Here is a 26371-nt window from a genome sequence, read left to right as displayed (position 1 = left end):
TGTGACAAGTCGTAATAATCCAGCTTGTGGTAGCAAAGAGCCACATACACGTTCAGTGCCAGGTACTCCATGCAACCACAACGTTACATCACTTCTTGTGACAAGTCGTAATAATCCAGCTTGTGGTAGCAAAGAGCCACATACACACACGTTCAGGGCCAGGTACTCCATGCAGCCACAATGTTACATCACTTCATGTGACAAGTCGTAATAATCCAGCTTGTGGTAGCAAAGAGCCACATACATGATCCTGGCCAAATACTTCCTGCAGCAACAATGTTACATCACTTCTTGTGACATGTCATACTAATTCAGATGGTAGTACCAAAGAGCCACATACATATTCAGTGCTAGATACTTCCTGCAGCCACACCCTAACTTCAATTTTTAGAGCAAGTTTTCCTTATCCTCTTGTCTTTTTTGGCGTTGAGTAAGTTTATTACATAATAGGTTCATGTGAACTGTGGAATGAGTAATTATTATGAGATGTATCATCGTCTTGCATACTTATATTATTATTTAGTACAAGCTAATTTTTTACTTTAAATAATTAATACTATTAAAATGACTTTCATTTAATTAAATTTGGATATTTATTTGGTTTTAAAAATCTGGGTTCAGAAAACGGTTAAATAATACAGTGATAGTTATAAACCATCATCATTAATATTATAAACCAGTTAGTTTCAAATATTTCCTTAAAATTTTATTTCTTACTTTTATTAAATATATGAATTATTAAATAGTGAATAACTGCTCATAAAATAACTTATTACAAATGAGCATGCACATTGATGAGGGTTAAAGAAATATTTTTGACCCTTTGTTTATGGTAACTGATGTACAAGAACGAAAAATTCTAATACCTTGATTTTAATATCCCAATTAAATTTTGTTTTATATACTTTCAGTTTCTGTATTTTAAAAAAAATTTTAACAATTTATAAAAAAAGAACAATATAAATAGTAGTCTTTTTAACGCCTGAAAACCACATACACAGTGTTAGTACAAAAATATTGCCTCTTCCTTTAAAACACACATGATAAACTGAAATATTCAGATTACTAATGTTAATATAATATAATTCAAGCTTTATCACACATTATGTCTTTAATCAATGAGTAATTATTGATAAAAGTGTATGTGACTTCTTTACGAACCAGGTAACAAAATTAATGCCATTTAATTATAACCAATGTAAAATACAATTGAAATGTACAGATATTGCCCATTCCAAACCAATTTAAATATTTTATTGTATATGTTGAACTATAAACTGAAAAACATATGCCTGGATTTCTTGGTTTATGCAAGACTATGATAGTGGATTATAACAAATGAAATACAAAACTAGTTTTACGAGGCATATTCGTAAAGTAAGGCCGTTTGATTATATTAAAATATTAGCACTTTGGAACACAGTTTTACTCTTGCACCATCATCAACTGATTCATTGCGAAGCTGTAGCAGCATTTGTTGTGCTTCAGAAGTCGTCTGTTTGTCCGTGCATGCAAACAACAATGTCCACGACAATAGTTGATGTGTGTTAACTATGAAGTGTGTTCTGTGATATGAATCTTGTATGCAAAAGGATTGTTGACTGCTAAAAATTCATCGGGAGTTATACCTAGTTTATGGACCCACAGTTATGAGTGAAAGAAAGATTAGACAATGGTGCCGTGATTTAAAAAATGGATAAACAAATCTACATGGTGAAGAATGGAGTGGCAGACTCAGTATCCTGACCGATGAAATCTTTTCGCAAGTAGACCAAAAACTGTGATCTGATCGTCAATTGATGATTAATGGCCTTGCTGAACAATTACCTCAACTTGGAAGCACTACTGTCTACAATATTGTCATGGAAAACCTCGGATACCACAAATTGTGTGCAAGGTGGGTACCGAAAATGTTGACCAACCACCATAAAGAGCAAAGAATGTCCAATGGACGAGAGTTTTTGGGCCATTACCAACAAGATGGATAATTTAGTCTTCTGGTGTTGTTGACGGGGACAAGATGTGGATACCCTACATCAATCTAGAAACAAAACAGCAATCGATAAAGAGGTGACACTTATTCTTCACCAAAAACCAAAAGAAGTTTAACCAAACTCCGTACACAAGTTTAAAAATTGATGGCTACCATTTTTTGCAACATAAAGGGTGTTCTTTTGGTAGATTTTATGGAACATGAGACAACAATTACAGCCTGATTTGTACTCCGAAATCATCAACAAACTGAGCCATGGGATCTAGAACAAATGACACGGGAAACTGTTATTTGGCGTAATTCTCCTTCATGATTATGCGTATCCTCATACTGCTGCCAAAACCAAAATTTTCGTTGGGAGCTCTTTAATCACCAACCGTACAGTCCTGAACTTGCACCAAGCGACTACTTCCTCTTCTTGCACTTGAAACGGTGGCTTGGTGTACAACCTTTTGAAACCGAAGAGGAAATGAAAGAATGGTGTTGTCGACTAGTTAAACTCTCAGGCGCGACTTTCTATATAGAGTGGGTAAAGAACTGGTGCAGAAGTACGAAAAATGCTTACAGGTGAATGGCGATTATGTAGAGAAGTGAAGTAGTTTTGTAGCTAACTAAACTTGCCAATAAAATGTGTTTCTTATGAGTTTATTTATTTTTTCATGTGATCACACAGCTCTTACTTTATAAATTTGCCTTGTATATTAAGTATAAGTTGGTAAATAAATAGTATATACAGTTTTACATAAAAACGTACAAGTCATACAAACTTTAAACTACGAAGAACGGATAGTAACTGGATATCATCCTGAGAAACTCTCTTCTTGAGTGGAAATTGTTTGGGGAATAGTATGCCACTGATAGGAAAAGGAACATGAAATGGAACAGAAAACATATAAAATTAATTAGAATAGTTTCCAACATTAATTTTTAATTTTCATATTGAAATAAGCTGAATTTATTTTAAAACGTCCGTTTCCCTCAATCTTGTGACAATCTAAACTTTTTTAGTGTAAAATGTCAGTAGTACATATAGTTCATATTCTTTTCAACTGAGCAAAAAAGTAACAACCTGTAATCATGAGTATAGCCATCCCTTCTATATATTTCATAGACATTAAATTAAATAAACATTAAAATTCTTGGATGTTTTCAGCACTCTTAGTTGAACTTAATGTTCCAAACATTTGTGCTATCAGTAATGGACGATTAACAAAATATCACTGTCTGCAACCCAGCTCGTGTAATGAAAAAGCGTAATGATACTTGTAATGTACTTGTATTAATATTATATTATATTAGTATAATCAGCGTTCTAGTGTATATTACTCTATGTTGAACTCTATGTATTAAATCTGATTGGTAGTTTCCCATCACGCCACTTGTATATTTCTGCCCAGCGTCCTTTGCCTCCTTCTATCCAACCACGTTAATCAGCCTGCAACTCTCGAAACCTACACCACCACATGTTCACAATTAACAGTATTTTCATTTCCATGCCACTCACCATACATAACAATGCTAACTTCTCCAAGTGTTTCTGGAGTTAGTGATGATCATTGAAAAAATTGCAAACTTCCTAAAGATCATGTCTTGCTATAAAGACCGAAGGATTGTGCACTTTAGCAGGGACCATGTTACTAAGCATATTTTCATGGAAAACAACACATCTCTAAGCATTCCTGAAATTAAGGATAGTACAGAAATAAATTATCATCTTCACATTCCATTTTATCTTGTTGCACCATGTCTGAAAATACAGCATATTAATTTAAAAAGAACATTCGTGCAACAAGGCCATCTTCATGCATTGCTACTTGTATACTTATTATGGTGAGATTCCTTGGTATTCCTGAAGTCAGTACTGGATATTAGAAGAAATCATCATTCCTATGCTTAATTCCATTTATCTGCTCCAGGCCCAAAAGTATGTATCTTATAACGAGGTGTCATCAGGCATTTTTGTTTTGATAATGAGTATTGCTATGATCAGTAATTTGATGTAAGAAAATAAATAAATAAAAATCATGTTTATAGTCTGTTTTCAATGGATTCAATGTAAAACTTTGATCTACTTATTATTGAATATTGTGAAAAAAATGACCACATCTTTTTAGAGTAGTCCGAATTTTATTTCTATATGTCACCAAGAATCTCATGCAATTCACTAAGCCTTCCCCATAATATGTGGGGTGAAGAGTTCCTTATGGCATAAAAAAAGGTTTTCATATCTTATATTGCTGTGCATGATTTTATTTTCATAAATTCTACGATGGATGGTACAATGAAGGCAATAAGACACATTTCTTATCAGCTTATGAAATACACAAGTTCTTACCTGTTATCAAGCAGGATGCGTTTGTAGATGTCGATGGCCTCTTGGTAGTGCGATCGTAGGTAGTGTATGCTGGCCAAGGACAGTTGGTCCTCTATCACATCTTGCAGCTGCTGGTGATGCTCCATCAACTTCTTCTCATCACCCAGTTTGTGTGCTAGATGAAACAAAAGACGAGTCTTCAGGCGACTTGCTGGAGCTGAGTCTAGAATCTGTTGGAGTATTGGAATCATGTTTAAAACAATATTTTTATTCGGTTTGTGTGTTAGATGGAACTAAAGATGAGTCTTCAGGCGACTTGTTGGAGCTGAGTCTAGAATCTTTTGCGGAATCTTGTTTCAAACAATATTTTTGTTCAGTTTGTGTGCTAGATGGAACAAAAGACGAGTCTTCAGGCAACTTTCTGGAACTGAGTCTAGAATCTGTTGGAGTATTGGAATCATGTTTTAAAACAATATTTTTATTCGGTTTGTGTGTTAGATGGAACTAAAGATGAGTCTTCAGGCGACTTGTTGGAGCTGAGTCTAGAATCTTTTGCGGAATCTTGTTTCAAACAATATTTTTGTTCAGTTTGTGTGTTAGATGGAACTAAAGATGAGTCTTCAGGCGACTTGTTGGAGCTGAGTCTAGAATCTTTTGTGGAATCTTGTTTAAAACAATATTTTTATTCAGTTTGTGTGATAGATGGAACAAAAGACGAGTCTTCAGGCAACTTTCTGGAACAGAGTCTAGAATCTGTTGGAGTATTAGAATCATGTTTAAAACAATATTTTTATCCAGTTTGTGTGTTAGATGGAACAAAAGATGAGTCTTCAGGCAACTTTCTGGAGCTGAGTCTAGAATCTGTTGGAGTATTGGAATCATGTTTAAAACAATATTTTTTATCCAGTTTGTGTGTGATAGATGGAACAATAGATGAGTCTTCAGGTAACTTTCTGGAGCTGAGTCTAGAATCTGTTGGAAATGAAATGAAAGAAAGTTTATTTCCTGTATAATTACAATACTATTACAATTAGTATTAATATATAAATTGATAATTAATATATGTACAATAAATAACTAAAAGTATTAAAATAGTGTCTGGAAATTAGCCTACATGGGCAAGCAGCCTGTGCGTAGGCTAGAGTCGTATTATTAATACCTAATATGAATTTACAAACTTATCTCCCAGGAATGTAGCACTGATATATCTCTAACCAAAGGTATCTCCATTAATACAATGTTCATCGCCATCAGTGCATTCCAGTACCTGTCAATAGGTTATTTTTCAAGTCCACAGCCGAAGATGGGAATGAGGGGGGACAATGTAGTATTCAGTAATGTCTACTGTAGCAGTTAGTCGTAGGTAAACCATAATCATGAGCAAACAGTTGGTACGAGAATGGTCATGACCGCTCACACCACACCCGGACAGTAACAAGGTCTCGGCCTCCTCAAGTCCAATATGCAGTAGAAAACTTTTAACTTTATGTTTGAATATTTCAATAGACAAGGTTTCGAATAAAGAAAAATTACTAAATTTGTTACATATATTTCTAAATAAGGTCTGAGATATATAAAATAAGTTAGTATTTGAATATGACTTAATTAATGGTATGACAGAGATCCCCACTCTATTAGAGTGCCTGGTATTATAAGAATGTGACGTTAAAGAGAAAATTGTAGAAAAATGTTTATATATGTTTATTAATATACTTTTTATATACAACTGGCGTAAGGAAAGAATTGATGTTTCATGAAATTATGAATGGAGTATTGGAATTATATTTAAAACAATATTTTTATTCAGTTTGTGTGTTAGATGGAACTAAAGATGAGTCTTTCAGGCGACTTGTTGGAGCTGAGTCTAGAATCTTGTTTAAAACAATATTTTTATTCAGTTTGTGTGCTAGATGGAACAAAAGACGAGTCTTCAGGCAACTTTCTGGAACTGAGTCTAGAATCTGTTGGAGTATTGGAATCGTGTTTAAAACAATATTTTTATCCAGTTTGTGTGTTAGATGGAACAAAAGATAGTCTTCAGGCAACTTTCTGGAGCTGAGTCTAGAATCTGTTGGAGTATTGGAATCATGTTTAAAACAATATTTTTATCCAGTTTGTGTGATAGATGGAACAAAAGATGAGTCTTCAGGCAACTTTCTGGAGCTGAGTCTAGAATCTGTTGGAGTATTGGAATTATATTTAAAACAATATTTTTATCCAGTTTGTGTGTTAGATGGAAATAAAGACAAGTCTTCAAGTGACTTGCTGGAGCTAGATTTGTGGTCAAAATTTCGTGATCAGGGAGTTCAAGGCAGCAACATTTAGTGGTTGTATAGTTAAAGTGGACTATTCTTATTAGGAAATTTATTTGGAAATTTTGAGTTGACTTAAAAAAAAATGTTAAGGGCTATGAGATTATGTTTATTTAAAGGCTATGTTATTTTTAAGTCATTCAGTAATTTGTATCAGGAATAATGTCAGTATTTTAAATTAGTGTTATAATAATTGATTATTATCATCCCTGAATGCTAAGATTAATGTTTGTGTGTACAACTTCCTGTACTTTGATATAAGGTTTAAAGTTAGTCTCAAACCTTTCCACTACCATGCCTTTAGTTTTAGTCATTAAAACAGAAATTAAGAAAGGTACTATATATCTTATAGAGTTTTTACTAACAAAAAATTATTATTTCTTAGATAAATTTAGGTAAAATCAGCATTAAAACAACATCAATAACTCTATTAGAGTACTTTATTGAAATAAGAGATTGGGACCTTTATTATTGTATTATTATTATTTTAAAATAAACTTGGTACCAAAATGTTCAGCCAGATAAAACTATACTTTGTATGACATTTCTTATTCATGTTTACCTGAAAAACCAAATGATATTGTTTAATAGAGTAAGTTATGGACACCATATATAACAATACGGTTTTTAATTTAGCTTTACTGTTCCTAAGTAAACTAATTTGTTTCCATGACAGGCTGGTGTTAGTTTATTGATGAGATTATAAAAATAATTATCCCAGGTTAACAATATTCAAATTAGTATCTTTACCTGATAGACATTAGTCATAGACATATAACCACCTTACTCTGTAACATGTACAAAGCACAAAGAATAACATCACTTCAATCAAATTAAATACTAATACTAATTTAAATATATAAATTTAAAAATATTTCATATTCTGTATATCTTAAATATTTCATGACTCAAAGATTTATGTGGTAAGACCAATAACCTATCTAAATTCCTTATTGTTGTTGCTCCATAAGAGCTTATTCGATAAGCTAAATGTGAGTGGATCAATGAGGAATATATTACTTAAGTGTATTTAAAATACTAAGATTTGCCATTTGTTGTAACAGTGCCAGTGCATATAGACCAGTAGAAAATTTATTAGTAATGTGATCTACATGTTTACCCGAAGCTAAATTCTTATTAATAAATAAGTCCTAGAAATTGTGTATGATCTACGTGTTTCAGTCTGTCATTGTCTAAAAAAATGTCAGGATTGAAATTTAATTTGGATTGTTTTGTACAAAATATGTAATTAGATTTGTTTGGATTTAATAAAAGATTCCTTTTGTCAAAAAAGCCTTAATCCTACTTATACCAATATGTGATGAAATGACAATATTTTCATGTATCTGACCAGAAAACTAAACATTTGATCATCAGCATACAGACACAAGGTACCATCCAAACCCTCCATCACCCTCTGGCAAACCTCCTATGTAACATAAGGACACTAGAGGTCCCAGGATAGACCCCTGGGGTACACCATGCCGTAGTGTCTGCAGTTGTATTCTATGAGCCCTCACATACTGACTTGTGAAATATTTTCCTTCTATTTCTACATATTTTTTTCTGTTTGTTAAATAGAAATTAAACCATGCCTGCTCTTTTCCATAGACACCTAAGACAATCAATTTAATTGTTAACTTTACATGGCAGGTTTAAAACATGTGGATTGTAATTTCATTAATGATGATAACAAAATGTGCATTACTATGTGACAAACTTACGAATTCTTCTAAATGTTCTAACAACTCATTTCAATTTCACAACCTTTTCGCTTTGTGGGTACATTCCGAGAAAGAAGTAACAGCAAGCAAGATTAGTCTGCAAATCCTCAGGAGCATCCTTGGACCGACTGAGGAACTGGTAGATGGTCAGAGCTCGTTGGTAATCTCCAAGATGGAACGCACAGTAGCCTAGCCAACGGTTTGTCATTTCTGTACCTTTTCCACTGCTCTGATCAAACTGTAACAAGAATTGTATGTATGATAAGAAGGTTAAACCCTTCATTGATAGTCAGAGAGGTTTTGTTTTTTAAGACTCACAATCCTTGTCAACTGAACTGACAAAATCATTGAGATAAACAATTTTTCTTACAAAAGGCTTACGGTACTTCATATTTTTTTAAGATATTGGATCAGATTTTAAAACAAAATTGTGATATATTACATAAGAATTTCAATCAAATTCTTCTTAAATATGAATTAGGGAAAAAATATGTTTTAAATCTTGATCACGTTTTGATCAAGTGTATTTAAATTTGAGCCAAATTAGATCAAGTCAGTATCAAATGTGATTTAACATATCATTATTGCCATATTAAGTGTAATGAATATAAACTTTTAAACACTTTTGAAATTCACACTTAAATATTATTTTATTATTGATTACTTTTAGCGCCAATGCTTGTCTTTACAAAGTTTTGCCAAATGTTTAGAAATGACCCTTAAAGCAGTTTATTCACTCTTGTCCTTCTTATGTTGCTCTTATTTAGTGGTAGTTCCACCAGATGTGTCCTCACCACCCCCAACAACACAAAGAACACAGTGATATAGTCGATTCTACCGCCATTTACTATTTTCACCATCAAAGTTTGATTATTAATTTTAGTTTTAAAATTCTGAAAATAAGTTTTGTTTAACCTGATACAAAATGAGCAGAAAGTTTTAAAAAATAAGAATTGTGTTTTTAAAATTTAAATCAAGAAATATACATAAAATTATTTCAATTAGATGCATTGTTTTTTTCAACATACTTACTGTAGAAAAATACAGAGGATTTTCTAAAATATTATTAAATTGCTGTATAGTTGTATTCAACAATTACCCAAATTCATTAAAATGTATATAGTAGAACATACCTTTTATCGTTAATTCAACGTTATCTAAAAAGAGAAGTAGCAGTAAGTTTAAAGACAAGAGCAAATAATTTGCTTTACAATGGTGCTTTATTTTTTAGCAAAACTTTACAGGAAATAAACAATATTATTGTGATTAATAATATGTCTTACTTAGAGTTCATTGTAAAGTTTTCCACAGCAAATACAGATCTTTTGTACTCCTCAACTTTCAACTCTCCTTCAGTAGTGTGTTACAGTGAAATTATACAAACTTCCTGAGGTTATTTGTTTTGCTGACTCATCTTTATAACAAAACTTCCAGATGTATCAATCATTCAGTCCTAGAGTCTCCTCCAATCTCATATATTGGAACCACCTTATAAGTTTACTTGATTAAAGCAAGACAAGGAATTTAGATTTATCCCTTGCTAGATGCCAACAGAGTGCTAGATTATTAACACTTTTGTGGTGCAAAATTCACCCTTTTGTACAATATGTTACAAAAAGTTATTTTAAATTTCCTCATTTGCTTCCAGAGATACTCTCCAATTGGGTAGAGATATTTTGTTTCAATCAAGAATTAAATATATATTATATATGTGTGTGTGTGTGTGTGTGTGTGTGTGTGTATAATTAATTGTGTAACAACTATATATATAGTACAAATATATAGTTGTTCTTTTCATAGCACATTGATTGCATTATTGGAATTTTATGAAGATTATTTGGATGTGTAGTTGAGTACTGCTTACTCATTATGTAATGAACTAACTGCACAGCATAGATCTCATCAGCCCATAGCCAAGGAATTTTTCCATGAGGTGAGTAATCAGTTCCAGACACAAGTAAAATTTAGTTGTAAATGGCAAGATGTTTTTATTATCTGTAGATTAATTTTTACGTAAATACAATAAATTTAGTAAATTAAATACAATAAACACAACTGAATAAGGATGACAATTGTTCACTTTGTAAATAAACTGATATGTAGCACAAACAAGTAACTGTTTAAGGTGCTAATTGCTTTGGAATATTATTCGTACAAATTTTAATTGTTTACATATTAGGCTAGTATGTATTCAAATACCTATACTTACTTCCAAAATAGTTATAGCTCCAGTATAGTCACGTCTCTCGAGAAATTCCTCTAAAGTTGGAACCTGTTTTGAATTACTTTGTTGGTCTGATGGTCCAGCTCCAACAGCTGGTTTCATCCGAGATAAGATCTGTAATTTAAAAAGAAATACTGATAATGGCTAGCAGAAGTTGTACTTAATGAAAGAAGAAATTGGGAATGAGTTATTATAACATATCCATATAAGTCTCTCCGCTGACTCCCACATATACGGTACACATTTTTGTATTGTGATGGTTAAAAATATAAAATGTTAGTTTTCTGCTGAAATATTTTATCCTATAGTTGTTTATTGTTAAACACAATGGCACAAACTGCATCACTATAAAACTTCTTTTTTTAAATTAGATTTTATTTTTATTGTATGCTAAAATAAATTAACACGGTTTAGAAAAAAAATAGTATAGTGCAATTTTAAGAATGAAATTCAGCATGCTTGTCTAATTTATAAATATTTTCAGAGAAAATGTTTCGTTAACATTATATTTTTAAGCATTATACACCATCTAATAAATAGAAGGTGTTTATTTAGTTTTACATAAAGAAGTGTGGTTGAATTTTTGGATGAGCAGGATTTTATTTAAGTCATGCTATGTGTTGTAGTTTGATGTGACCTGTTAGGAAGTCCAAGTTAGTTGTATCAGCACTTGTTCTATAGACTGAGTTTTAGGTGCCAGACAAACTTCAGCAAGTCCAGAAATTTTTTCAGATTTAATTGCAATCATGGATGTGCTGAACACGTTTTTCCTTACCCCCAACAACTATCTCCCCTGAATCTTTAATAGCTTATAATTATCATATCCTCGCCCTTCTAGTCATTTATCAAAAAATAACTTCGAAATCACACCTCTTTTTTACTAACATGGGTTTATAAAGTAAATATTTCTTTCAATGTACTAGTAAATAAATTGAATTAAAAGATAATACTGTGTTATAATTAAATAAATTCTAAAAGTCAATAACTTTAGATTGCTTTAGCATGATAAGAAGCACTAGAACACCTGTCAAATGAAAGCCTTTCCTCCACTACCCACAGGCTGCCACCCCTAAAGAAAATGTTCCTGCCTACATAAAGAACCGTTTGAAGCTGTAAAAAGTATGCCATATTATTTCAGTAAATTAATAACTGGAATAACTATTTAAAAGCATAGCTCCTATGGCTATAGATTTCTGACGGAGACTGTGGGGAAACCTGTCAGTTGTGAAAAGATAACAACTCTCTGTAGGTCCTATGGTCATAACCGTCAAGGGGTAACATTTTCATAGAAAGTAAATAAAATTATTTGGTACTCACCATTTTGATATATTTCTTATCAGTTATAGCGAAATAAGAATATGTAACATTGATTAGTTGTACAACTTAATAATCATATAAGAAAAATAATAAGTAGTGTAGAAATAATGATAGTACGCGTATTCTGTTTGTTTTGGTTACGTTACCATGGCAACTTGCTTCTTGCCATAGAAGAAATCTATAAAAACTACGTAACGTTTTTCCATAAAAAAAGTTATAGTAGTATGGGACATACCATTGCAAGCCTGGGTTTTGAAAATATACTACAGTTTAATGCACTTAGGTTGGATTTATATTTGATGTTTAAATTTCACATAAATATAGAATATTAGTTTCTTACGATAGCACTGATATTAAAACTATTATTGAGGATCTTTACTTTAATCATAAATTTTAAAAAACTGGCAGACTTCCAATGATATGTTTCGTACTATGCTGTTATAAACACGATATAGGACAACGTGATAAATACATTAAATTAAACAAAGTTTGATACAGTAAAATGTTTTGTTACATGTATAAAATTATTGTGAACCGTGAACAACTGAGAAACTGATATATAAAAAACGGAATTCTACATTGGTGGGATCTTGGATTAATTCTGTAATTCTATTCAATGCAAGTTAGTCAAGTACGTCTGTAAGAGAGAGAAAGACATATTACATATTAGTTATGTCGTTAATGAGATTTTAGGATAACAATTTTCACATAAGAAACTCATACCTCATTACTATTCCACATACAGTCTAAAAAGGTTTTAAAATATTTTGATGGTGTGTCTAACATAGTACTAAACAGATTACGTAGATCACAACTTCTTTTATTTAACTTCATTTCCTCTATTCATCGTTTGCGTAAGTATTTTCTACTTACCAACAACTATGAAACATTCGCAAATTATTTTAATTCATAAACGGAAAACTCTCGTTCAAGTAAACAGTTATCGTCTAAGTAGCCTTCTCCCTACAATCTAGAAACTATTTGAGAAAATGGTAATTAAAGTATAGATATATATTTAAATAGTTCTTCTCTTATATCCAGTCATCACTTCGGTTTCTGAACCTTTCACCAACTATTGAGAGTATCAGAAGATAGGCTACTACACAAGAATTGAAACAAATCATACCAATGTTTTTTTAGACCTAGATTAAGCGTTTGAACGTGCACGATAAAATGTTATTTAAATATAGAGATTATAAGGAGTTTTTTTTAGGACAAGATATTTTCAGTTAAATTTTATGGAGTTTTATCTTTAACCAGATCAACACAATTATATATAAAGTATTGTAAATCTTATATATATAAAAATCTTGAGTCACGATGTATGTTGCCAATAAACTCCAAAACGACTGAACCAATTTTCAATCAAATTTCACATGTATCCGTAATTTAGTCTAACTTAGAAGATAGGATAGTTATTATCTGAATTATTCGCTTATGTCGTGAATATAAACGAATAAAATGAAGAAAAGTTTTCAAAGCGCCTGCACATTATAACCTGCAATTACGATATATATACGTATATTACATTATATAAAGTTTTATAAAACAGTGAAATTTTGTATTTTACAACATTTTATTTCTAAAATTCCTAAAACATATTTTTTTATATAAACAAATTTATTTGTATTGTACCTTAGAAGGAAAATACAGTATTCATATTATCGAATTGAGTCTAACAAGATTTATTTTTCAACTGATTCACTCTACTCAATTTTTTTTATTATATACTCTTGAAGCTGCAGTCTGCTGTCTGTTGTAATCACTTTTTTCAGTTCTAATTCCCATTGTAATTGGTTTGTTATGAATTTGCTGCTATAACCTTACCATAATCGACATTATAATGTTAAAGGGTGTAAAGCATGTAATTTTGGTGTTATCTGGTAAAGGTGGAGTCGGAAAATCCACTGTTAGTGTTCAACTTGCTTTATCTTTAAAAGAATTTGGTTATAAGGTGAGTATGTTAGCTATCGTGCTAGTCATAAAAATCATAACCAAAGTTGAAAATAGGATGGTAAATGTTTAGAAGCTCCACTTTGCATGTTTACTAAATTTTTTATTGCAAAGTATTTAACAATTGGGGTAGGGTAATATCACTATAAATATTAGATTCATATTTTAATTTAAAACATATGATTTTTATTGCGGACTATAGATACTTTGGTATTTATTTACAATACCGTGACCATGAAAAATGGACTTTTTTTCATGGGTTGGGCATTTATAGCCAAGTATTATTATCACAGGTGCATATAAACTGGGGGGAAAGTATATCATTGTATTATATTGATGCCTTTCGGGCATTATTGCATTAAGGATGGAAAATAACCGACAAAATTTTGTCGAAACAACACTTGGAGGGTTAAGGATCAGGGGCATCACGTGATCTGGGATTCGACTTTTGCAAGCTCGAGTTAATTTTTTTTTTCTAAAAGAGCAAGCAGTGCGCAGCACTGCGCAGCGGGCAGGCATCGTTGACAGGATTTAACGTCATCATTTCAGTAAAATTGCCAGTGGTACTGTCAAAAACAGAGTTTTCAGAGGATTTCAAAAAATCGTAACTCCTTTGATTTTCGTTGCCGACGAATTTTTCCTTCACTATTGTTTTCAGGAAAAAATTGTAGTTTTCAGGGAAAAAAAATTAACATACCTTTCCATGGTCACGTTATTGTAAATTGATACCGATACTTTATATCGATTGATAGTCTAGGATTTGAGATGCGAATATTAGGTATTGATTATTACATTCTTCGATATAAAAAACCGGATCCACTTATCGTACCCTACCCAACAATTGAATAGAATAACAATATTAGGGAGACTTTAACCCTTTGGATGCCAAGCAAATTTTTCAAGATTCGTTTTGAGTAATGCCATGCATGTGAGCTGTGGGTGTTTCCTGAGTGCCAGTGGTAAATGGCCTATAACAGCCAAGTGTGCCAAGCCCAAAACAGCTAATTTTTGTTATGTTAGACTAAAAATTGTATAACTCCTATCCTAATACTGATAAATGGACAATTTTTGTTTTGTTTTGTAGGTTATGAAATATACTGTTATGTAATAACAAATGTTTAGGTAATTCTAAGCAATATATGGGTCAACCTCGATTTTTCTCATATTACAATACAATGTTCCAATAGTCAATTAGAAAAGGAAATGACTAGAATTTCTTGCCGGAAAGCAGTTATAGGGGGCAGGCAACCGCCAGACGGTCATATATTGCTGTAGAGTTACCTATTAGTGATCAGGGGCACTGACGTGATCTGGGCTTCAAATTTGGAACTACTCGAGTTAATTTTTTTTCTAAAAGAGCAAGCAGCGCGAAGCGCTGCGCGCAGCGGGCAGGCATCGTGCGTGATCCTTTTTTTTATTAAAAATTTCTGATAAATTGTTATTACATATTACAATATAATGTAGGTAATGTATGTAAAAACAATTTTTAAACACATAATTACATGCTGGAAAGCAAAGTAAACCAATATAATCCGCCCAATACAAAATCCCCGTAAAAAATCTGGTAAAGGAATCTGTGTCATTCCTTTGGCCTGAATCAATTCAGTATGGACGAAGATCACGCACGATGCTTGCCCGCTGCGCAGCGCTTCGCGCTGCTTGCTCCTTTTAGAAAAAAAATTAACTCGAGTAGTTTCCAAATTTGAAAGCCCTGATCACGTCAGTGCCCCTGATCACTAATAGGTAATTCTCGCGGTTGCCTGTAACTGCTTCCAGCAAGAAATTCTAGTCATTTCCTTTTCTAATTGACTATTGGAACGGTTGCCTGCTCCCTATAACTGCTTTCCGGCAAGAAATTCTAGTCATTTCCTTTCCTTTTCTAATTGACTATTGGAACATTATATTGCAATATGAGAAAAATCGAGGTTGACCCATATATTGCTTAGAATTACCAATGTTTATGAAAATATCCAAAAATATAAATAAGTAAACTAAAAAAAGAAATAAAAATAAATTTTTTATTTTTTTAATTAGAAAACTTATATTATTTTACTATTTATGTAAACATATGTTACATTTTACATTAGTATGTATAATTATGAAACCAATATAGAAAATTTTAGAAAGAAATATTGAGAAATAAAAGTTTTATATAAGATTTTTAATAAAACTTTACATTTGGACTAAAATGCTAAAATATTGACAATGTAATGTAAGGGCATTGTTATTGTAAGGACTTTTCTAAACAAAACTATATTTATTAAACTAGCATTGAGATGGTTGAAAAACATTAGTTAGGACCCTAATGCATGTTCACAAAAAATAAAATCATGACAAATAGCCTATTTTTTTATATTATTTGCTTTTACTCACCCTCCAGTTATTGAAAGGCAGAAAAGTCCAATCTTCAATCACTCACTATTTTTTAGTGCCTATAGTCCTATAGCATAGGCCTATTGAAAAAATGTTTACTAAGTCTATAAAAAACTATGCAAAGAAATGTCTCTGTATAAAATATATACATTGTTACATAAACGTTCAGTCTATTTACACTCGTGGGCGGGGGAGACAGTCAAGGTGGCAACCCCGGGTGCACTTGACACATACTGTCCTGGACCTTATACTAATAACAAATTATATATCAATTTGTCAAGTAACTCTTCCCCTTTCGTTTGATGTATCTGTTATGAAGATTCGCTTACTATATGATTTAAAGAAATAATACAATCGCAAAGCCGAAAATATCGGCCCGCGGCACACTTGGTTTAAACGTAAGGGCCGAAAACATCGGCTCTCGGCACACTTCGGTTCAACGTAAAGTGGCCAAAAATATCGGCTCTCGGCACGCTTTGGTTAAATATAGTGAGCCGATAATATCGGCCCTTGGCACCCAAAGGGTTAATAAGTGGCCTGGCCTGGCTTACACTCGTTATCCGATTGCTATTAGGCTATCTAACAGTTTGATATATTATCCAACTTCGATGTTTGTAAAAATCGTACACAATAAAAGTTATAATAAATTACCGTAACAAGAAGAATCTCGTACATTAACAATTTTAAATACACAAATTCCGGTAGGGTACGATAAGCGGACCCGTTTCTTATATATCGAAGAATATACAATTACTGATACTTAATATTCGCATCTCGAATCCTAAGAATATAAAGTATCTATAGTTCTAAATAACAATCATATGTTTTAAATTAAAATATGTACTCATTTTTTAATTTTAAAATATAGTATATATATATATATAAATATATATAAGTATATATATATATATAAATATATATAAGTATATATATATATATATAATTATATAGTTTTCCTATATACTTATTAAAACTCATAAATAATTATACACATGTAATTGTATTGTGTATATATATAATAATAATTATTGTTAAATATATACAACGTATATATATATATATATATATATATATATATATATATATACATATATGTATTATTTGAAAATGTGTACAGCTGTTGATATAGATTAAGTTAATTGTTCAAAATAATTAATCAGTATCAATTGGTTATATCGATGGTTATGATTAAGCAATATCGTTTGCCAATTTCGATATAAAAATCCGGGTCTGCTTATCGTACCCTAAACCAAAAAATTCTACAATAACATCACTAAACAACAAAACCAACTATGGCCTAGACTTAAATATCAAAGAAACCTTACAATATTTATAACTTGCCCGGCTTGATCAATAAGTAAATGCGTTAGTGTGAAATGGAGGAAAGAATTCTTCCCATATATTACTAGGAGCCAAACCCACATGTTGAAGCTACTTAAACAAATCTCATCACTTGTGAGAAATATCTTACATATTTTCAACATATTCACTGCCATTTTCAAAGTCTCAGAATATTAAGTTACTTCTTGTTGTTTATTGTTTACATTAAAATTACAATAACTAATAAGTTGTAATCATATGATAAGTTAAACAAATTGTAATATTGCATTATCCTTCGAATAAAAACAACCGAACCATTTGATAATAGCAATCGAATAATAAGTGTAGACGCTGCTTATTAAAGTCTACCCACAATATGTATTGAATAAAACTGAGGAAAGACTTGAGTAACCTCAAGTGTAGTGGTAAGGAAACTTTGAAAAAACTTACCAAATCGAACCACTTGACTCACATTTGTGGTAAAACTTACTTATCCAAGGGCTAATTCTATTTTTAAAACAATAGACTTAAGCATGTATTGTCAAGAACTCCATTTTGAAGTGACTGGTATAGAACTCGTTAATGAAAATGTAATAATAGTTTCACTTTATAGATCACCTAAGGGAAGGACTGATATTTTTCTGCAAACCCTAGAAGTGCTTTTAAGATACTTAGTTGGCCTAAAATGTAAAAATTGTTATAGGTGGAGATATAAATGCAGAATTTGACGTTTTAACTCAAAAAAATAGTGTTGATAGTTTTTTTAAATATACTCAGACAATATAATATGTATTGCACAAATAACAAACCCACACGAGGTGAATCTTGTTTAGGACAATATAATTACCAATATAAATTTACAAAATTATAAGTGTGAGATTCTGAGACCAGATTTATCTGATCATGATGCTCTGTATTTAGAAATATATTTAGATAGTTTGTGTATGTCCACTAATGGTTTGGTAAAAAATCAAACGCAGGTTGTGTTTAGGCCAATAACAAAAAGCAAAATAGTGAAGTTTAGAAAAATGTTGGCGATTGAAGATTTTATGGCAAACTTTGCAACAGAATGAGTCTGCCTGTATTTGTTTTGAAAAATTTTTTCAATACATTTTTTGGGTTTTATTTGAAAAGTCCTTTCCAAAAAAAGGTGTGTAAGTCTATAATCAGGAGCTTAACAAAAAAAGTAAGCCAACTTTGAATTGGTATACACCACAGCTTGCTATTATGAAGAACAATATTTTACTGTGTAAAGACTTGTGCAGAAAACAAGGAAATGATTCAGCTTTTAACTCTGTTGAAGAATTTGAGTGGGCCATTATAGATCTGCTTTGAAGGAAGCCAAGAGGGCGAAAAATGAGGAAATAATTGAAAGTTCTTCAAACAAATGTAAAGCTGCATGGGACCATCATCAAACAGAGCACCAGGGAAGACTTCTTCAACCAATAAAAAACCAAATATCCAAACCAGATGAGTTCAACAGTTTTTGTAAAACCTCAGTGGAAGAAATCAGTTCTAAAATGAATGCTTCTCCCAGTTCAGCAGTGAGGTGTCTTGGATCATGCACTACAATGAAGTCATTTTTTAATTTTTACTTTTTGTACAGTGTCTTTGAATGAGGTGTATAATATAATTATATCTCTTAAAAGTTCAACAACGAGAGATGTTTATATGGCATGTCCAGTGATCTTTTAAAAGAAGTTGTTTTGGAAAATATTGGAGCCTCTAACAATATTGTATAAATCGTAATATTATAGAAGGTACATTTCCTGATTTTTTAAAGTTAAAGTAGAGTGGTGCCCATTTTCAAAAAAGGGGATCCTATCAAACCAAGTAGTCATCGTCCGATCTCATGTATACCAGTGTTGGCTAAAATTTATGAGAAAGTGCTCAAGATTCAGATCTGTCACTATTTTGAATTCCATAATCTATTTAGTGACAGTCAATTTGGCTACCGCACTGGAAGATCAACTGTATAGGCCATAGATACTCTTGTGGAACAAATTTTTATTAACTTTAGAAGGCGGTTTGTGCAGCTCAGGTCACTTTATGTGATCTTAGCAAAGCCTTTTGATACTGTGCAGCATGATGTATTGTGGGAAAAAAATTGCAATTTTACGGTTTTCATGGTACAAACCTAGCTGTCTTGGAATCCTATCTCAAAGATCGTAAACAATTAGTTGAGATAGGAGGAAAGAGATCCAAGATTGTTTGAAATAAATATTGGAGTCCCTCAAGGGTCGGTTTTGGGGCCATTACTATTCTTAATTTTAATAAATGACTTAAGTTTCAATCTGTTAAACTTTACCACAATATTACGCGGATGATACCTCTTTCCTTAATGTACATAAAAATATGGAACAGCTTAATTTGTTGTCTGAGGGGCACTTTGTTGGACGCAACCTCTTGGTTTGAAATCAATGGCCTTCGATTGAACAAAGATAAAACTCAAAAGTTACTTGTTTCTTTAAGATCTGTAAATATAAAACATGATGTTAATAATTAGTTACCTTGTTAGGAATAAATATTGATTATAAACTTTCATGTAAATGTCACATTGATAGTGTTTGTAAAAAATTGTCTAGAGTAATATGTTTACTAGCTAATTTAAGGAATCATGTAACTACCAGTTATGTACAAATGGCCTACTACTCATTTTTTTGAAAGTATTATAAGGTATGGTTTAGTGGTATGGGGGGAATGGGGTAGGCATAGAGAAGATTTTAACCCTGCAGAAAAAAGCAAGTAAGAATATTAACTGGCTCTAAGCCATTAACTCATTGTAGACCACTTTTTGTAAAAACCAGTATTTTAACCATTGTAAATTTGTATATATTTGACGTTTTACTTTTAGTTAAGAAAGATTTTAACAAATACCTTTTAAGAAACATGACGCATTACCATGATACCAGAAATAGTTTTACAAATTTACAATAGTCTACCTGCTTCATGGCAAAATCTAGCAGAGAAAAAGTTTTCAGTAGTGTTACATGAGTGGCTATCTAGAAATCCATTCTATAAATTAGATGAATATTATAAAAGCCATAAAAAGATATGATATGAAGTTGTAGCCTATTAAGTAGTAAGAGGTTGTACAACATTTAATCTGAATATTAGTACTTGTATTATATCTACTTTCTAATCCTTGATATACCTAAGGATTAAAAAACTGAGAATGACTGTTTAAACTAAATGACAATATCTATTGCAATGTATGTAACATGCTGAAGGATTAAATAAAATGTCTTATTGTCTTATAATTAGGTTGCAATATAATAAGCTGCCACCAACACATTTGGATGATGATTAGCCTATCGAATGGATATGGAATCATCAATATTTTAGACCCATCTAAAGGACTGAAAAGCTCAAAATGGGTCCAAATAACGTAATAGATATTTCAAAGAAAAATAATGGTTTGACTAGTTTTCAATCTTAGAAATTAATGTATAAATATTAATATAATTTACAAATTAAAATATAATAAATATATAACAATGAAACAATAACATTTACTTACCATATGTATTTTCAAGGATAAACGTGAATGCTTGTGGAAAAAAAAATGACAAGTATGTCACTGCTCTTGCTGCCATTAGTCAATAATGAAACACATGATTTTTAATCTTGAATTTATTTCCAAACACGTTTTTACTTTGAATAAATTTTGAAACAATGATGTCGAGCTGAATTACATTTTAGGCTTTAAAAATGTTAATAATAGAGAAGCTATACTTTTTATATGTAAAAAGAAATGTAGTTGTTTAAGATTACATAAAATTACTAAACTTTACTTAAAGTTTGTTTGTGCAGCGTTGTACTTTACGATTACTTTAGCCAATCTTGAAATAGTATTTCTGCAAGTACTGTTGCCATAAAAACTAAATTCATTCATAGAATTAGTAATGTCATAGTTTGGTTTGTTTGATTTAAAGTTGTACATAGTACATGATTTTGGTATATTTCTAATACCAAATTTAGAATGTTCAAAAAATTCTTCTTAAGTGCGTTTTTTACATCATGTTTGTTCTGTTCTGACTTTTATCTGATTTTCACCTTTAATTCTAGTTTGGTGCTCCTTACTACACAAACAGAATACTTCGGATTTTAGGAGCTAACTCTTTTTTTGCAGCCATTTAAGATATTGATCAGTGTTTATAATAAACATTTTGAGCCAATGCATATTCATCACCAATTTTTTTTATTGTTGGCACTAGCCTTCCTCTACATAAACGAAATATCAACATCTGGTAATGATGTCACTATCTAAATAAAAAAAGCTGGCAATGATTATTTATGAATATCTATAGGTCTAATGTCGTATTTGATATTATAGATATTTGATAATATTCCGATTGTGTTAGTGGCCGCTAATTGCCTTATCTAAGTGCCAAATGCCCTACCCAAGCGTTTACCACCCTACTATACTTTTTTATCTCTTGTGTGACTTAAGCTTGGTTTGTTTTTTATTAGGGCAGTTGGCACTTGGGCAGGGTAGGTTGGAGCGCATGCATGACAGCAAGTGGTTAGATCAGGTAAGTTTTTGTTTTTTTTTTTTTCATAAGACCAACATATGTGACCTGAGTAGTTTAAGATACAGGTAAGATATTTATTCTTTTTCATGAGACTAATAGCCTATAGGTACTTTGGTATTAGACCAGAGACCACTATTTTTGTAACAGTTTTAACTTTGACCTAAACTACTTTATTAGAAAGAACAGTCTTTATTTGACTTATTGTGAAAATTATGTGTGTGTGTTTATATTTATGTGAAAAAAAAAGAATTCTATGATTTTTTCCAACGTTGCCTTTTAAATTTCTCCTCTCGTGAAACTCTCAAGGATATTTGTGAGTCAGGATGAAATATGGCATAATTCTGTGTGAATTTACTAGTGAAATTCAGAGCTTCAATTGATTATTTGTCCTGCAGAAAGTGGTCTTGCGGTTTATTTGGGGTTATATTTTTAGCCATGAAACTCGTTGAAAAATAAAGAGAACTGAAAATGGATTTATGATACATAAGCTTTTTTGTATTCTACTCAATTCCAGAGACTAATGCTATGTGTATGAATAACATTGTTACGGTGTTTGATTGTTTATTCCAGGTTGGAATACTAGATGTGGATTTATGTGGCCCCAGTATTCCCTATCTTCTTGGCTTGGAGAACCAAGAAGTTCATCAGTGCAGTGAAGGATGGGTGCCAGTATATTTAGATTCTGACCAAAAACTTGCAGTTATGTCTATTGGATTTTTACTAAAGTCTAGAAATGATAGTGTAGTATGGCGTGGACCAAAGAAAACAGGTGAGACAGTCAGATTTGAAAAACTCATTTATTACTTCTGTGATTTGATTTTGTTTTTAAATAATTATAAAATCTATTGCAGGTTAAGAGAATATATTTTATTATTGGGTTTGTTAGGATACTTCATAAAGTGTCAAATTTTGTAATACTGAGTATTGTGTTTTTCTTCCATCTTTCTTCAACACGAAACATTAATGAATTAATTAATGATTGTAAACAATTTCGTTGTCTTAAAATTGATTCAATTGCTTTTTATCAAAATTAGTTAAATGTATTAGAGTTAAATAAATGTAGTTAAATATTTACTAACTCCTTGATTAAATGTTATCAAAACTTAATGTTAAATCAAACTTTTCAGTTATTGATGTTTTCCAATCTTTTTTATTATAAAAAATAAAATGTCTTATTGTTGAATGATCTGAGGAAGTAGAATATGGAGTACTAATGGACATTTGATTAGACCATGTAGTTTCTACTAAGCAAACAACAAAACATTATACAATAACTGTTATGATTGTATAATGTCCTAATTTTATTAGAATATAAACTTGAATAACCTTACAACTACTGTAGATGTCTAGCCATACATTAAAAACTGTTTAGGTTAAATGGTTTCTTTGGCTAAAAGTGCTTTTAGTACCAGTTTCTGTTGGTTCAGTTTTAGATTGATTCTTAATCAAGTTACTAAAATATTACAAACAATATACACAAAAATAATACTCAAGATTGTGCTAGTCAATACAATTATCAACACTGCAAACTATGTAAAATTACAAGTGGGTTATTGTGAATATTACATTGAGAAAATTACATTTGTCATTTCAAAATTCACTTCTTTAAAACTTCAAATTCCTACAATACCTGTGGTTTTGATGTATTGCCCACGTTACCAAACTGTGAACATTCTAATTTGACTGTAATTTCCATTACTACTTAGTGGAGTACTGGCTGAATGTGACTCAGTGTCTGTTCTTGAGTCGTCAGCAAGTGCAGACTTTACAACTATTGTGTAACTTATTTGTAGGTAGTGTTCAAATACATAGCAACTCTTGGTAGCAATGGATGATGACCAGCTGACCCATCATTCCAAATTTAATTATTATAAGCTATGAAGAAATTGTCAAAGTTCATTTATTTTATGAAAAGTACATAACTAGAATAATTAGATACTAATAGAACTGAAATGCGTTGCATACGTGACAAGTATAACATAAGCATTAAATTGTTGTGCAGATGTAATGCCGGTTTAACATTACAACACTGTGTGGTTGTGTATCATCGATGATTGAATCATTTCTGGTGGGGTGAAACCATCACTACATGCTAGCACCACAGTTTCCATTCCCTCATAATCACTGCTAAATAAAATGGCAATAAATATTCACACCTGAATAGCTCATCATGTTCTTGCTAAAGTGCACATTATTTTTCAGGAATGATCAGGCAGTTCTTAAATGATGTGTACTGGCAAGATATCGATTACCTTGTTATTGATACTCCTCCTGGCACATCAGACGAACACATTACTGTCATGGAAAATCTAAGGTGAGCTGTAGTGTTTCAATCAATGGCGTTTATAGAAAATTATTTCGGGGGTGCTGTCACATTGGGTGGTTTAGGAAGTATAAAATACCATAAAAAAATAGAGGCACGGAGATCTTAACCCGGAAAATTGCTAAGCTTCAAAACCTAGTAAATATGTTGTAGTTAAAAAAAAATCATGGATGCAACTATGTTTGTCTTAAACAGGTTGGGGCTTAACGCAACTGTGGTTGTTGCGGGGGGAGGGTGAATTATCTTAAGGACACGTTATTTGCTCAGCCAGTCGCTCCAGCGATGAGGATTGCATTGTTCTGCTATTAAATATTGACCATTTTGCTTGTTTATTAATATACACATTCATGGAACCATTTCGGTTGATCTGGGTTTTTGGTTGGTTGACCTGAGTTCGGTTAATTGGAGGTGTAGTGTATAACATATAGAGTGTTTTGTGGTATTCAATTGAGACAAACAAACTTTCTATGATTTTATATATATATATATATATATATATATATATTTTTTTCTATAAAAATTATTTCAATAATATGTTAAATACATATATAGTGTGTCACTTGCTCAAATAATTTTGCCCAGTGAATTGACTTTAAAACTTTTGTATTAATAAAAAATTTTATATTTTATATTTTTGTCTGACTTGAAATATCCTTGATAAGCACCCCCTATCCCCTTTGGGGGCATCCCCTCATATTTTGAATACACCAAATAGTATATCTATTGACCTAGAAATACTCTCTTAGTTTTTTCTAAATTCCTCTTTCTATATGTTATCAGTAAAATAGAAGCTATTTTATGACTTCTCTATAACTAAACTTACACTGTTGTGACTTAACAGTAGATCTGACTACATTGCTAATAAATATTCTTATTGTCAGTTAACCTTACCTAAGGCAAAAGAATTTAATAACAATTGTAATTGATGGGGCACAATCAAGTATCGCATTTTAAAGATATATGTATATATTACAATCTGGAAAAGACATTACACGTCAATAATTGAAATATTCTAGACTATTTTTTCACTATATAAATAAATAGCATGTAATTGGTTGCTTGTTAAGGAATTACGGCTGTGAAGGAGCCATTCTTGTTACAACCCCACAAGCAGTAGCTATAGAGGATGTCAGGAAAGAGTTAACCTTCTGCCGGAAGACAGGCATTCCTGTTCTCGGTGTGTTGGAAAATATGAGTGGATTTGTTTGCCCGCATTGTTCAGTAAGTATTAATTTTTTTATCAGTATATCTAAGAACATGAGAAGGGTCTAAATGTATGAAGCATTTCCGAAAAAGTATATAATTTCAATGCAATGCCATTACATCGCTCCTTTCGCACAAAACTGCACATGGACTTATTTATTTAGCTTCATAGTGATGCCTTTATAGATGATTAATATTGTGTTTAATAGATGACTAATATTGTGTTTACTGTAGTCATCTAAAATGTTCAACAAAATTGATAATTGTACTGACTAAAAGATTTGGACACATGTTCAATTTTGAAGGTAAGAAATGTCAAGACCGCCAAAGTCCAACATCGTATTATGAAAGATTTACTATAAAAATGTGATGAGTAATGAAATGGTGCAGATGTAGATTAGACAGTTAACACATTCAGTGCTAAGCGGGACCGTTCGGTCCCGCCCGAGCGTCTCGGCACCATTCACGGGTGCGCACAGGACCTATCGGTCCCGCTGGGCATTGTTCAATCAATCAAACATCTTTATTTCATAAAAATGTACATATCGTACAAGAAATAGTGTCAACAAAGTAATTGGTTTTAATTTAAACATTTACAATGTCTATGAACAATAAAAACAAATGAGACAAAACAGAAAACAAGAACCTCTTTATACACAAAATTACACATTCTTAACTATATTTGTGCAGATTAGTTTAGGGGTTTTCCCCTTCTTCGGGCCAGAACAACATTAGTTCTAAATACAGGTTTTACAAACAATCATACAAACATTGAGCCTA

The 26371-nt window shown here is 31.6% G+C and overlaps 2 protein-coding genes across 2 annotated transcripts in view; one reads left to right on the top strand and one right to left on the bottom strand.

Annotated features, from left to right (window-relative positions):
- The window catches only part of LOC124372921 (intraflagellar transport protein 56-like), a 29027-nt gene extending 17003 nt beyond the window's left edge, over nucleotides 1-12024 (bottom strand). Inside the window, exons 1-5 of the mRNA XM_046831333.1 lie at nucleotides 11885-12024; nucleotides 10553-10681; nucleotides 8387-8581; nucleotides 4329-4537; nucleotides 2761-2847 (exon numbers count right to left, since the gene is read on the bottom strand). Of these exons, the coding sequence (XP_046687289.1) occupies nucleotides 2761-2847; nucleotides 4329-4537; nucleotides 8387-8581; nucleotides 10553-10681; nucleotides 11885-11887 (623 nt within the window). The 5' untranslated portion in view covers nucleotides 11888-12024. The remainder of the gene's footprint in view (nucleotides 1-2760; nucleotides 2848-4328; nucleotides 4538-8386; nucleotides 8582-10552; nucleotides 10682-11884) is intronic.
- Nucleotides 12025-13632: 1608 nt separating this feature from the next.
- LOC124372920 (cytosolic Fe-S cluster assembly factor NUBP2 homolog) lies at nucleotides 13633-25631 on the top strand (the record flags this gene model as incomplete). Its single annotated transcript, XM_046831332.1, has 4 exons — nucleotides 13633-13838; nucleotides 22636-22834; nucleotides 24268-24379; nucleotides 25456-25631. Coding segments are annotated over exons 1-4 (598 nt in total), but the record flags the coding sequence as incomplete, so codon positions are not given.
- Between the last annotated feature and the right edge of the window lie 740 nt (nucleotides 25632-26371).

The sequence above is a fragment of the Homalodisca vitripennis genome, unplaced genomic scaffold (genome assembly GCF_021130785.1).
Source record: "Homalodisca vitripennis isolate AUS2020 unplaced genomic scaffold, UT_GWSS_2.1 ScUCBcl_4349;HRSCAF=10478, whole genome shotgun sequence".
In the NCBI taxonomy this organism is placed as follows: Eukaryota; Metazoa; Arthropoda; class Insecta; order Hemiptera; family Cicadellidae; genus Homalodisca; species Homalodisca vitripennis.
This window is presented reverse-complemented; position numbering and strand designations above follow the sequence as displayed.